General features: G+C 40.7%; 1 protein-coding gene across 2 annotated transcripts; it reads left to right on the top strand.

Annotated features, from left to right (window-relative positions):
- The first annotated feature begins 529 nt into the window (after positions 1-529).
- On the top strand, positions 530-12,890 carry LOC127777280 (DNA ligase 6). Of its 2 annotated transcripts, XM_052303866.1 has the most exons (21): positions 894-1,135; positions 1,228-2,940; positions 3,017-3,134; positions 3,239-3,320; positions 3,696-3,798; positions 4,027-4,123; positions 4,212-4,314; positions 4,739-4,867; positions 5,286-5,333; positions 5,821-5,918; positions 6,020-6,085; positions 6,650-6,809; positions 6,912-7,019; positions 7,548-7,597; positions 8,085-8,119; positions 8,235-8,293; positions 9,741-9,902; positions 10,008-10,093; positions 10,180-10,279; positions 11,677-11,794; positions 12,105-12,890. In XM_052303866.1, the coding sequence occupies exons 1-21, from the start codon at positions 1,024-1,026 to the stop codon at positions 12,308-12,310; spliced, it is 3,753 nt and encodes a 1,250-aa protein (XP_052159826.1). In that variant the 5' UTR covers positions 894-1,023; the 3' UTR covers positions 12,311-12,890. The 2 variants fall into 2 exon arrangements, with proteins under 2 accessions (XP_052159817.1, XP_052159826.1); XM_052303857.1 differs by having other exon boundaries at positions 530-2,940.
- Positions 12,891-15,061: the final 2,171 nt, after the last annotated feature.

The raw sequence follows: 15,061 nt of genomic DNA, 5'->3' as shown, positions 1-15,061 counted from the left end.
AGTATTTTACAAGTTTATACACTAAATTGCATGCACCTAAGAAGTTTATGTACCGCTAATACAATTTTAAAAAGAGAGTACCTATGCATTTTTCGAAAGATTTTTATGATCATATCACACAAATTTTTAATTTTTGGATTAAAATCCAATAGACACAGTAAAAGGTAAAAAGCAACTAAGAAATACCGTAATGGACACTAAACTATCATATCTTCAAGAAAAAGACCAAATCCAATATAAATTTCAAAGCTTATATATGCGACGATTCAAAAATTACACCGTAACTTACAAAAGTTACCATGTAAGTTTCATAAATTACACTGTAACTTACAATTAAATACACTGTAAATTTGAATGAGAAAATCGAGTGAGAGATAAAGAAAAAAAATCTTTCGAGTGAGATATAGCAAAATCGTTTTAAAAAAAACTCAAATCAAATTTGACAATAAAAAAAAAAGTATCGGTGTTCTCTCATCGACGGCACCGTGCCACCGTCGTGATTCGCTGATTTGCTCGCACCTTTTCTTTTCTTCCTTTCCCCCTTCCCCACTCGTTCCCTCTCGCGCCACCCCCGCCACGGCGGCACCGTCATGTCCTCCATCGCCGCCGCCGCGGCGCCCAAACCCTAAACCCACCGCCGGCCGCCGCACCCAATGGCGTACCTCTTCTCCTCCCCGGACTCCAAATCGCTCTCCGTCGCCACCTCCACCCTGTTCCTATCGTCGCTCGCCTCCCTCCCTTCCCCCCACAGCGAGCCCCCCTCCGCCTCCGCCGCATCGCCGCTCTCTCCCGTCCCCGCCTCCGTGCCGCCCACGGCGCTCATCCCGGGCTCCCGCTTCCTCGTCGACGCCTTCCGCCACGCCGGCGATTTCACCGCCTCCTACTTCCTCTCCCACTTCCACTCCGACCACTACACCGGCCTCGGCCCCTCGTGGCGCCGCGGCCTCGTCTTCTGCTCCCCGCTCACCGCGCGCCTCCTCGTCTCGGTGCTCTCCGTGCCGCCGCAGCTCGTCGTCGTGCTCGATGCTGGCGTCCGCGTCACCGTGGATGGGTGGTGCGTCGTCGCTGTGGATGCTAACCATTGCCCCGGTGCCGTTCAATTCCTCTTCCGCTCATCTGGACCAAATGCGGAGAGGTATGTCCACACGGGCGACTTCCGGTTTTCGCAGTCTATGATAACCGAACCTAATTTGCTGGAGTTCATCGGTGCTGATGCTGTGTTTCTAGATACCACGTACTGCAATCCCAAATTTACGTTTCCTCCACAAAAGGAGTCACTGGAGTATGTCGTGAACTCAATCAAGCGGGTGAAGGAGGAGAGCAGAGCATCTGGAGAGCGCGTGCTGTGTTTGATCGCGACCTACGTGGTGGGCAAGGAGAGGATTTTGCTGGAAGTTGCACGACGCTGTGGCTGTAAGATCCATGTGGACAGTAGGAAGATGGAAATCCTGACTCTATTGGGGATTGGTGGGGAGGATGGAGTTTTTACTGAGGATGCTGCAGCAACAGATGTGCATGTCACTGGGTGGAATATTTTAGGTGAAACATGGCCCTATTTTCGGCCAAATTTTGTGAAGATGAAGGAGATCATGGTGGAGAGAGGATATAACAAGGCTGTTGGATTTGTACCGACCGGTTGGATGTACGAGACCAAGAAGGAAGGCTTTGCAGTTAGAACAAAGGATTCACTTGAGATCCATCTTGTGCCTTATAGCGAGCACTCGAGCTATGATGAGTTGCGGGACTACGTGAAGTTCTTGCACCCAAAACGGGTAATTCCAACCGTGGGGCTTGATGGTGGAAAGCCCGATAGTAAAGAGGCATTTGCTCTGCAGAAGCATTTTGCTGGTTTGGTGGATGAGACAGCAAACAAACAGGAGTTCCTGATGGCATTCCACCGAAGCTCAAGAAATGCTACTCTTGGCCCTGAGGATGCAGTTACTGGATTGAGCCAGCAAGAAGGGGAGGTGCAAGAACTGGAGGAGGCTACTTTGTTACCTGCAAGTTTGGCTTTTGAACGATCAGATAGTTTTCAAGAGAAGATTACAGTGGAAATGAAGAAAGAATTATCAGATTTCCTACCCTCATGGGTCAGCCAGGACCTGATCCTGGACTTGCTAATTAAGTCAGGCGGTGATGTTGTTCAAGCAGCAACTGATTTTTTTGAGAAAGAAAGAGATTTCTTTGAGGAAGCAAATGTTTATAATAGTGAAACGCCTAAGTCAGAGATAGATCTCTCTTCTGATCATGGATCTTCTGCTGATGCAAGTAGTCAGCAAGAAGTTCCTTTATTTTCACAGAAGCCCATGGATCATTCTAGTAAGTTGCTGAATTTGAACGCTATGAGAATGAAGTCAAATCTTTCTAAAAGGGAAAGGAAGAGGGGCTCTAATTCTGCGGACAAACCAAAAAAGAAAGGGCGGTCAACTGCCTTTAAACCCTTGACAGAATCCAGTGGGCGCAAACAGTCCACAATTACGAACTATTTTGCTAGAACCATGCTAGCTGCTTCTAAAAGCGATACATCCGATAAAGTAACTGTAGACACAAATCAAAACAATGTGAGGAATGATGACCAGTTTACTGAAGTTGTAGAGTCAGAGAAGCAGAGTGTAAGCCAGCTTCTTCAGATTGTCGATGGTGGAATGTCCAGAGAGTCTGCAATTTCATTGCTTGAGAAGGCAAAAGGGGATGTGAATGTAGCAGTTGATATATTTTACAGTAAAACCGACAACAGTAATGTACTTGAAAATGATATGAATATTGTCACACAAAACACAGAAAATGAAATGACAGACAAATCTAGTAGTACGGGCTTGCTTCGCAACTCTTCTGAGGACACTCCAAAGATGCCGAACTTATGTGTACAATCTTATGTGGCACAAGCAGATTCAGTCTGTATATCATTGCCAATTGAAAAGTATCTACCGATCGAGCATGGTTAGTGCCTACCCTCCTTATGGTTCTTAGCATCTTGCTTGACAGTGAGTAATACCATGTATGTGATCTTCTACAGCTTGCTGGACAGCAGGACAGCCTGCACCATACTTACATTTGGCTCGCACTTTTGATCTGGTTGAAAGAGAAAAGGGAAAGATCAAAACTACTGCCATGCTTTGCAACATGTTCCGAAGGTTTTTCCTATAACCCTCTAAGTTACATTGCGTGCAGTTTTTGATTATCATCTATATGTTTATGATTGGGGAATATACTTAACATCTTATATTCTCAAGTGCAGTTTGCTTGCCTTATCACCTGATGATGTGCTACCTGCTGTTTATTTATGTACTAATAAAATTTCTCCTGACCATGAAAATATTGTAAGTGTTTTATTTCCTTCACTTTTCCCTTCCCCCTATTTACTGCTCTTTGCTTCTTTCTAAAGCTTTATTTGAAATATGGGACTTCCTGGAGGAACATGGATGTAGGTGTCCTACAAAATCCCTGTGAGGATACTATGTTCCAACAGGCTGAAATTTTCTAGCTGCATTTCAATTAGGATAAGTTGATTCTTTTTCTTAAGTTGAAATTTTCTTAATTAGCTGGCCCTTTCCTTTGGAAGGCTTTCTTTCTTTCATTATTTTCTAATGAGTAACTGTGTCATGTCCTATTATAAATATTTTGGTTTACCCTTCTGTTATGCCTTGTCGTGTGGCACAATCAATACAATAACCCATATTTGTTAATGAAGCTAGGAACTAAACATTGGTGGGAGTTTGGTTGTATCTGCTCTGGAGGAGGCATTAGGATCCAGCAGATCTAAAATACATGAGATGTACAAAACGTTCGGCGATCTTGGTAAGTTTGGAGGTTAGAAGTACCAGCATTGTTGATGTCCATGGTGTGGGGAAAAAAAATTACTGTATGGTGTAGGCTGTGTCTTTGCAAAATAGGAGTTTGATGCATGCATGCAACATTTGGCAGGCTTACGGCCAGGTCCAACTGCCTTGTTTAGCTTCATGTACTGGTTAATTATGCTGAAATGATCCTGTGTAGTGTTAACAGTGGATGTAGTGTAATTTGTAGGTGATGTTGCCCAAGAATGCCGCCAGAATCAAATGTTACTTGCTCCTCCTCGTCCTCTCTCAATTCGCGATGTGTTTTCCACACTTCGCAAACTAAGGTATTACTGACTAACTTACATACGCTATCAACATCTGGAGTTCCTTTAATGACAATCTCCTTTATTTCATCATAATTTTCATTATCAGTGGGATAGCAGGTAGTGGGAGTACTGGAAGGAGAAAAATTCTTGTCTTGCATCTTATCCGTTCTTGCAGAGAAATGGAGATGAAATTTCTTGTTAGAACACTGGTAATGCGCCTTTCTAACTGACAGTTTCTAATTTTATTTTGAGGCTGTTGTATTGTATGGACTGTACATTTTTTTTATTTCATATGCAGATGTGATTATCTTCCTAATTTATCTTCTCAATTGATTTTATTCGACTATTGCTTTTTTATGGACAGTTCATCTACTTACGCACTCAATATTGTTATTAAAATATGATATCTGACTCTCCATATTCAGAAATGTGGTATATAACGAAATTTTCATGTCAATTGTATTATTCATTTTGTTGCTACGATAGTACCATTTGTCTTTTATAACAATCCTACGCCTATTAAGTTAAGCGTATAATTCAATGTTCAACTGATCTCAACTTATTAGAATTACTACAGACAATAACTCATGTTATAATTTATTTTGCTCTGTTGTATGTGTGTTTTACCAACAGGTCCGTAACTTGCGTATTGGGGTCATGATGAAGACAATTTTACCTGCACTTGCACATGCTGTTGTTATAGATGGAAAATATTCAAATAGTCCTGTGCTATCTTTGGAAGGCATAAAACCACAATTACAGGTTTGTCTACCTAGCATGAATTTTCTTTTGTGCAACAATATCTGGGAGTGCTTGATGTTGTTCATAAGACATAAGCTCTAAAGGCCCAAAAGTTGTGAAAAGGTAGTTTAAACTTAGTGGTGATGGTGCTTAAGCTTTCCTGCTAAGCCATCTGAAGCAGCCTACTTGATAGCTTTACTGAATTTTTAAAGATCCTTTGAAGCTCCTATTCTGTTATTAACTAAGGACATGTGGAGGTTTCTCTCTTGTCCCTAATAATAAAACATTTTTTTTCCAAAAAATGGAGGAAGCTAAATTAATCAAGGCCAAAAAAACTGAATTGTCCCTTTCCTTGTTCTTGTGATTATTTCTATACCTACCATAGGGAATTTTACAATTTTTCTGGACCAAAATGTTCTTTTTCTTCCTTTTTTGGCAGGAACTTTCAACTGAAGTTGCTGAAGCATACAATGTCATTCCTAATCTTGTGAGTAATCAAGCCTATTTCATTTGATATATCATGGTGCATGATCTAATTACTGGCTTCTATCCTTCTCAAATCTGTCGATATCTAGCTTTCATTGCCAGAAAATTAGACCCTCCATAAATGAAGTTTGTGGATTTATCAAATTAATAAGTAATGGCAACAACAATTTTCCGCAGTATGTGCATTAGAATATTGAAACACAAGATTATATTATTGAATTTCCCTCTGTAGTACTTGGTCCTTGCACCCTGACTTTTTTAAAAGGTAATAATGTGGTGTCTTTTTGAAGTTATTATCTCCCTTTAGTACTTGACAACATAGTGATCATTAGCCAATCCACGTGCTTATAGAGATTGATGCATGTTATGGCCTGGATATTCTACAGAATTGGAAAAAAATACTAATATTGTGAACTCTTTACATCAGATAATGATTGGATAAACTCAATCAAAAAGGCATTTACCTGTTTAGTGACATTATTTATCAGGATTTGCTTATTCCCTCTCTCCTGAGAGAAGGCACTGCATTTTCAGCCTCGTCCTTAGCAATGATAACTGGCACCCCTATCCCACCTATGCTTGCAAGGTATAACATGTCCAGTAAAAAATTCAATACAACCATTTTTATTCATTTATTTTCTACAGTTCTACTGTAAGATTTTCATGGCTGCGTTCCTTCTTTTGCAGAATTACTAACGGGTTGACTCAATCACTGAAATTGTTTAATGGTAGAGCATTTACCTGTGAGTACAAGTATGTTCATTGCTCTCTAAGAGATTTTAATCTTTTAACCCCCATGGTATATAACCGCACCATGATTGCATTCTGCCAGTTTTAAACCTGAAATATCCACCCCCCCACGCGCGCGCGCACACACAACCCCTAGACACATGAGTTTTCCATGACTCCTTAGATGGAGGGGAATGTTAATTCTTGACAGAGTTTCTGCCATGAAGAGCCAATAGCTAGGAAAAAAAATGCGCCATATATTTATTATTCTGACTCTACTCTTTCTTAAGCAAACTAATGGATTATATTTGAGGAATTATGACAACCGTGGATCATGAAGGAAGAAAGAATGGATGAGTAGCTTCCCTATTCTCATGCTAGTTGTTGAGCTTGAATTTCAGAAGAAGTCGTCTACTCTTCTTAGTAAAATCTGAAATCTATATCTATGATTAACATAAGAAGTTCAAACCTTTTCTTGCATGACCCCTTATCAACTTCTTAAATATCTCCAGTTTGTAGGAATTTTGACTTAGCAAGCATATCTTTCCTGCCAAATAATTGCACTCTATTTATTAATGTTGCTTCCAGGTATGATGGTCAGCGAGCCCAGATTCACAGATCAAATGATGGATCTGTGCAAATATTTTCAAGGCAAATGAAAGAGTCAACCTCTCGATTTCCTGATCTGGTTGGCATGATCAAAGAGCTGTGCAGCATCGAAGTATCCAGCTTTATACTTGACGCCGAGGTAAGTTTTGTTCGTGAGGAACTCACATTTGTTTGTTTCTTCATAATATAACACTCCTTCACCTTAGGCTTGTGTTTCTTGTGCTTGTGCATTCAAAACAAGGTTGTGGGAATCGATAGGAAGAAAGGAAACAAACTGATGTCATTCCAAGAGCTGTCTTCAAGAGAGAGAGGGAGCAAGCACTCCTCAATTGCAATTCAGAACATAAAGGTGATGCCATTATTCTTTTATTTACAAAGTATTGTGCTTGTTACTTTGGAATCTTGAACATTATTTTCGGGCAATATTTTTGCATGATGAATTCCTATAATTATAGAATTTCACAAGGAAACATAATCAAAAAAATTTGTACTCAATTGTTTATGTTTGTCACCAACAACTTTAATTGAATGAACAAGTCCCTTTGCAGTTACCGGGTTTTTTCAGTGCTTATTACTTATCACTAAAATAATCAGATATGTAGTTGACAAAATTTCAACTTCTGTGGTAGATATTCCTACAGTTCCACAAATACGTATATTTTTTTTGTGGTTCATAGTTTATAGCATGAATCAGTTTTCCTAGCATAGAGGATGTTCATTTGCACTGAAATGCCTGTGATGAAAGTTGAAAGAAAGTGTGTGGATAGACAAATAGTTAGTGGCAGTACCTATTAGGAATGCATAATATGCTTACTAATCCATCTTTTTTTTTGTAACTGTGTCTTTTTTATCTGACTATATTTTGACTACTTTGCAGGTAGACATTTGTGTGTTTGTTTTTGATATCATGTTCTGCAATGGACAAAGGTAACACTATGGAGTATTTCATATACATAGAGTACCTATATAATATAATATCAAACTTGACACTTTTTTAAATAAGAAAAAGACAAGGAAAGTACTTTTGCAACCACCCCTCTCTGATGGGTCGATGTGAGAGCTTATTGCTTTACTCACAAACATAATTTTCTTATGGTTGTTAGTTTAATTTAGTTTGGCTGTGCCACGCTTCAACTACCAAGCTCGTGACCTTCTAGTTTTAAGTCATCAGTGATTTAATGGTACACACAAATGAGAAAACCTTGTGCTTAGACGGTAAATGACTCAGAAAGCTTATTTCATGTTGGTCACAGGTTATATATACATTGTTTGGTAATCGGAAACGCCCACTATTAAGCTGCAAAAGCAATTACACGCTGCTTGCTTGGTGTAAAAATGTTTTACATGCATATCAATATGAATTATTTGTTGAATTTATTTACAATATCAGAAAACTTACGGTGTTTTTCTGCAGCCTATTGAACTGCTCACTTCGGCAAAGAAGAAAGTGTATGTTTCAGTACCATCTTAAAGTACTTGAAAAACATGTATAAGGCAGGGCATACTTTTTGAGTGAATCCCTTAGAAAATGTGATAGCACTTCTTTCTGCATTTTTCACTGCAGACATCCACGACTTGTTCCAGGAGAAGCCAGGACATTTTGAGTTAGCTCAGCAACTTACTGTAAGTTGTATCCTTTTCTGACTTGCATTTTTATGGATGTATTTACTGTTCTAAACATTCGCTTCTTACTTGACCTAATGATATCGCCTTTTACATCTTGCCATAATATCATCCTTCCTTTTCATTTCATTTCCTTCTGTTAATTGAAATTGCATGACATTAATAGCTATGTTGCCATCTTCTTAGCATTTTTCCACTTCGATGTGAAGGTAACCGGCTTTATGAATTAAAGAATCACGCTATAATTTTAACCAATCAATCAACTAGAATGGACAACACAAAATCAAAGCGCTTGCCTTTTCAAGCAACGCAAATACAAGATGCGGAACTAACCAGTTTTAACATTACCTACTCACAACTAATTCGTTAACATTACCACTACCATTCCTGTGCTCCTTCATGATAGTATGATACTCGAAACGTTGCACCTCTTAGTGTAAAGCAGCAGATTCATGGTAACTGTTATGAATAGCACTTGTATTCATCAAGGCAAAATGATTACACCGGATATTATCCCTATGTTGTACCACACACTTAGCAATACGAACATTCCGTTTCATATTTTCTTTTGTTTGAATTTTGCCAGGTAAATGCCTAGTTTGGTCCCCCGAATTTCCCCCTAGGCTAATTTCCTCCCTTGCGTTTCAAATTGGCCTCCTAGATCCCTCAAATTTGTCTATTTGGGCCAAACATATCATTTGGGTTGTCTTGTTCCGCATCAAGGTGCTTATGTATAATGATTCCTCCCTCATCATAAGCAAAAGCTGGATATTGCCACAATGAGAGCTGCACATAATGGTTGAAAAAAAGAGACTGGGATAAATAAAATCAAGGGGAGCGAAATAGCAAATCCAATTTCAGGATGTAAGGGTAGAATAGACATTTGCTCAAGATGAATCAGCTACAAGAACACATAAAATCAAATTTGACTCAAATGTGTCAATGTGAATTACCAATAAGTCCTTTGGTCTAGCACAGAAAGCTAGAGGACCTAGATGGCCCTTTCTGAGTTGCCAATGTGAGTTTTGGGGGGAACTTCAAGGACCAATCAATATCTCAAAAAAAAAAGGACCAATCAAGAATTCACCCATGGTTGCCATCTTTTACACTACTATGAGTAAAACAACTAGTCACATGGCCTGAAATGTTGGACTTCAGCATCTCCGCTTTGTAATGGAGTGCCTAGAAACAAAATGACATAGGTAGCTTGGGGTGTTGGGGGGCATGTACCAATGCAGGACACTGTAGTGATGCTTTTGTTATGTTTTCAGGGTAATGTCTCAGCATATACTATATGCTTCTGCTCAGCTTAAATTTTTTAGCATACTTGTTCTAGAATAATAACCTACTGCATTTTGGTTGACATCGCAAATAACTTTGGCCTTTATCTCTGTGCTTGCTTCTTTATCATATGTTCATGCATGGTACACATGAATCAATTTTACAGGTAGAAGCAGATGAAGCTTCTGTGGATAATTCTACCACTTTGGAGAGAATGAACACCTTTTTCAAAATGGCATGCCAGTCTTCTTGTGAGGGTATTATGCTGAAAATACTGGATGTTGATGCTGGATATTCTGCTTCCAAGCGCTGTGATTCATGGTTAAAGGTGCAACCTATGTATTATACTAAACAAGTGCCTGAATCTGCATGTTTTTCATTATATCTGAAACTATAAAACTATGCATCATGTATTCCATGTGTGTTGTTGCAGGTTAAGCGTGACTATGTTGGCTTGGGTGATAGCCTGGACTTGGTTCCAATTGGTGCATGGTATGGAAATGGTCGGAAAGCTGGATGGTACGTTTGGTTCCTGTGCATAGAACCTCTCTTTTCCCCTTACCATACTTCTTGCCCCAATGCTCTTCTCTTCTCTACATTTACAGGTATAGCCCTTTTCTTATGGCGTGCTACAACCCTGAATACGAAGAGTTCCAAAGTGTCTGCCGCGTTATGTCTGGTTTCTCAGATGAGTTCTATAAAGAGGTATAGATTTGGATTCTTGGTTTATCAAATCATGCAATACTTTTGCATAGTAGCATACTAGCTTTACAAATTACATCTTTAAGCACATCATGTCCACACCTGCTTACATGCTTGAATATAATTTTTGGGAAGCTATACAAATCGTTGTTCAGTTTCTTGATATTCTGAGTGATTTGATAAAATGACATGACAAATTAAAGAATGAAGGTAGTTTTGAGAAAACAAGTGGAATGAAAGTTCTTCAGATATTATCATATTAGGTTAATATACAACTAATAATGGAAATTAGACTAACAGTGGAGTGATTGTATAGCTATTCCTATAATGAAATTGACTTCACTGAGAGCTCTCTAGGCGGAGGACGAAAAAAAGATGAGGTATGGCTCATGAATTAGCATGAGAGTCAACCTAGGAATAATGGAAAAAAATCTTAATTGCACCATATTGTACCACACAATATTAAGCATGACAACAACCCCTCGTCACATTCCATCACTAAAATTTACCTCAACTAATGAAGTTTCAGGGATAGCCAAAGGAGGATAGACATAAATAATCTGCAAAACAGATAGTCCTAGCAAAGATCGATTAATAGACTATCTTTAAGGTGGATAAGACAAATAGCAAAGATTGAATCAGCCTGTTGCTCTGCTGCTGCTGCTGCTGGCCTGCCCTGCTACTTGTTGGCCCGCCGACTGCCGCGCCGGCTCTGGCCCTGATGCGCCGCGCTGCCCAACTGCAGCCACAGCCTGCAGCCGCCCTTGCTGACTGCCGCAGGTGCGCCCAACGGCCAGCGGCTGGCGGACTTCCGCTGCTCGACTGCTCCGCCTGTCGATGTGCCACCTCCTGCTCGCCCATGCTGTCGCCTGTCGTCACTCATCAGCTGGACGCCGGCTCGACGCCGCCAATCGCGCGAGATGGGGAATCAATGGAGATGGTTAGATGGGGAATTTACTAGGGTTTAATAGTCAACAAGATGGTGAGATGGGGAACCAATATGGGCCTCCAATTCAACGGCGAGAGGCCCAGCAGCAAGAACGCCTTCGCCTGTCGGCCGTCGCTCGCTCGTCTCGTTGAGTCGTCGTTCTCCCGAGCGGCTACGCCGTGCTCTGCTCTGCCGGCAGGAGGGTAGGGGGTACTGGCGGATGGCGCAAGGTATGGCGAGCGCCAGACCTCGCCCTACCGAGTCCTCCGCCACTGTCTCTAGCAAATGCGGCTTTTATGTATTTGTTTGAGATCTCTAGTGAACATGTCACAGAAAGGATAAATTATGTGTCCATTGTGGTTTATTGTTTTAAACTCAACACAGTTCATATCTATCATCTGGAATTTGTGTTATTCTGGAAATTAATCTTCTGTGTATATATGCCTTGTGATTTTGTAATGTTGAGCTACAGATGAAGGAGTTCTATTCTGGCGACAGAATACTGCCCAAGAAACCTGTTTACTACAAAACAGACGAGCTTCCGGAGTTGTGGTTTTCTGCGGAACAGGTTTGGGAAATCCGAGGTGCAGGTAATTACGCCCCTCTGGTTAACATACATTTAGTAGCAAATTATAGTGCATAACCCGTTTGGGAATGGGCTGGAACCGTGCCCTGCCAAATAAGGCATTAATAGGATATTCCCGTGGACAGCATAGATAACTTATGCATTTGACTTATAATAATGCTATTTATGGATTGATATTTAGTTGTAAAATATTTATGATTTATTCTAGGAACATATAAGCCTTTAAACTTAAAAATGTTTTATCTTTTTTTGTTGAAATCCACTGCAATGTATGGGAGTGTAAAATCACGATTTGGGTGTATCTTCTTTTGCAGACCTCACGCTATCCCCTGTTCACCATGCGGCTATTGGTCTGGTCCATCCGTCGCGTGGGATCTCAGTGAGGATGCCGAGGTACATACGCTCTCGTCCAGATCGGAGTCCAGAGGATTGTAGCACGGCTACTGATGTTGCTAGCTTGTTCAAAGCTCAGACCCGGAAGATGGAGGTCAGCAGCGATGGCCAGGACACAAGTCACTAAGCCAGAGCTGATCCGACCCCGCTTTACAGTGTTTTTGTAGATGTACAGATGCAGAATAGTAGCAAGCAAACGCCTTTGTTTTCCACCTTCTATACTACTGTGTAAATAAATGGCACTAGCTTTTCAACGTATTTTTCACTAGAAAATACTACTCCATCCGTTCCATAATATAAGGGATTTTGAGTTTTTGCTTGCAACGTTTGACTACTCGTCTTATTCAAAATTTTTTGAAATTATTATTTATTTTATTTGTGACTTACTTTATTATCTACAGTATTTTAAGTACAACTTTTCATTTTTTTTATATTTGCAAAAAAATTGAATAAGACGAATGGTCAAACGTTGCAAGCAAAAACTCAAAATCCCTTATTTTATGGGACAGGTGGAGTAGTTTTTATTTTTAAACACAGTCCTAGAAAATAGTAGAACGCCTACGTCTTGTGACTGCAATTTCTGTCTTGCATTGGGCAGGCGTTTCTGATTGTTTTTTGTTTGTTTGTCATTCTTTGGTTTGTGGGGCTTTCATAATTAACTTCATCATGCAAAATAAGAACAAAGACAATGAGATGCATTCACACTAGTTACTTCCTGCTTTTCAGGCCACAAGGACGCCATTTTTATTTTGAAGGAAAGAGGACACCATCTTGCATACGCTTGACAATAATTTGCGTTCCTCCAACAAGAATAAACAACCACATTACACGCTAACATGCTTAAGAAACAACTAAAAGCCCCACAATTAAGAACAACTCCGGGCAAAGGCTGCCCCAGCCAACGTTATCTTTGGTTGCTTGCTTCTGATAAACTCCTAAGAAAAGACGTCAATATTTCCAACTCACTAATGTGACTTGACAGCCTCTCAAAGCTAGGTCAACGGGAACAGGAAATATGGCTATTATTGCTAACAACAAAGTCATCAACATGCCCAACTTGTCTAAAGAAAAACATTAAAGGGAGAAAAAAACATCAAGGTCGTTCTAAAGAGTCTCCATTTGGAGTTGCATGGCCGATGCGTGTAGTCGTACTAATATTTTCTTTTCCGTGTCTGCAGATCCTGCATTTTTCAAAGCATTCTGCTTAATTATAATATATATCAGTCTATCTTGTGAGCTAAATGGACCATTGCTCACATAAGTTTCCATGATAGCCGACTCGTTTAATTATATCAATTACACTCATGTATCATGCTTAACGTGATCAAAACGCGATAACCACTGTGTGAAAGCATCACCTCCTCTTAGAACTGTCCACTATTTGGCCTATTGATAGCTTGCCACTAATTAAGTCTGGTTATTATACTCGTATATCCTTTGGTCTTTAGACTACACCGTATGTAATGACAAAAAGTACTATTGACTTGGAAAGTTGGAACTATAGCTAGGAGGACTTCAAAGGTGACAAGTCGGCCATTCTTAAAAAAAAAAACAAAGAAAAGAACACTCAGCTGCTGACGATCTAATGATGCTGCTACTAGCTACAGTGTGTACTCCTAGATGGTGCTATACCTATACACTACAGTAGTACACATGCATACGTTGAGCTACTCCATTTTTTTCATTCTTGCAAAGCTTCCAACATTCTCCAGTTGCATTTAAGCCAAGCTACTGCTATAGCTATAGCTAGTTTGGTGACGAGCCGACGAGGAAAGGAAAGTCAGCACTCCTCCATCAACTTTGTTACTACAGTATTAAGCTTTGAAAAGGTGACATGACAGGCAGCTCTAGGGTTACATGCAGATAACCTTAATGACATTGCTTGAAACGCCTCTCCCTCCTTGTTCCTTCTTTCAGCAATACATGTTGTACTGAACCTTGTCCAATCTGCAGTCCAATGACATGATGATCACAGGCAAGAAATTGTAACTAGCTCGATGCAGCTTTGGATCGGATTATTGGGACCTTGATCTATCTTTCCATTTAAACCTGCGAGATAATTAAAGGGCAAAGTTGACAACACGTACCCCAGATGGACAGGTACGTCACACACACACACACACACACACACACACGCTAGTGGATGTCGCGATCCATCTCGTCTTGCCTTTCACCTCGTTTCCTCTCATTTTTCTCTTCTCTCCAGTTGTTTTTATACACTAGCGTGGTATAAATAGGGCCCTTTTATTATTTTTTTTCTTTCTCCCTCTCTGACAAAGTGACAATCATGGAGGCCTTTTCGCACTGTCCTCCTGCTAATAAAGCAAAGGTTCTTTTCCCTCACATCTCTTCTCCATCTGGAGCACTGCGTGCATGAGAAATCAGTGAGACATGAGGATCGAGGGACGCGAGGAGGAGGAAAAAAAAAGTCTCGGAAAAGCATGATCCTGTCGTCCCGAATGGTCGTCGTCGCGGATGGTCGTAGATACGCCCCCTGCATGCTTCTAGTACAAAAGCGAGGCCGAATTCTGTACGGTTGGTGGAACGGGCAAAACGTATCGATAGCCATCGCCGTCGCCGGCGACGGCGAGTTGCCGAGTGCGTCGTTCTTGGCCGGAATTTTGACTGAATATCATCACAACACAGCGTACACAGCTGCAAAGCATGTACTACAGTAACAGTGGAGTTCTAGTAGTAGCTTTCTTTCTTGCTCATCATGGGTGTCGAGACTGGTTGAGACGATGATGACTTCAGAGTTCAGAGTTTCAGAGCCGAAGTGGAGTACAGTACATGAGATCTTTTTATCCACGGGAGAGAAACGCGAGGACAAGAGGACCCGTCCAATCGGCCATCGCACGCGTGAGGGAGCCTGCCAGGC

This window comes from Oryza glaberrima, chromosome 1 (assembly GCF_000147395.1).
Source record: "Oryza glaberrima chromosome 1, OglaRS2, whole genome shotgun sequence".
Taxonomy (NCBI): Eukaryota; Viridiplantae; Streptophyta; class Magnoliopsida; order Poales; family Poaceae; genus Oryza; species Oryza glaberrima.
The sequence above is the reverse complement of the archived record's forward strand: the minus strand, read 5'-3'. Positions and strand labels throughout refer to the sequence as shown.

Bases quoted from the DNA above. Each gene is read 5' to 3' on its own strand.
- LOC127777280 (XM_052303857.1), top strand. From the start codon at position 654: ATGGCGTACCTCTTCTCCTCCCCGGACTCCAAATCGCTCTCCGTCGCC. The intron at 3,135-3,238 runs GTTTTTCCTATA...TCTCAAGTGCAG, and splicing joins CTTTGCAACATGTTCCGAAG to TTTGCTTGCCTTATCACCTG. The intron at 4,868-5,285 runs GTTTGTCTACCT...CTTTTTTGGCAG, and splicing joins GCATAAAACCACAATTACAG to GAACTTTCAACTGAAGTTGC.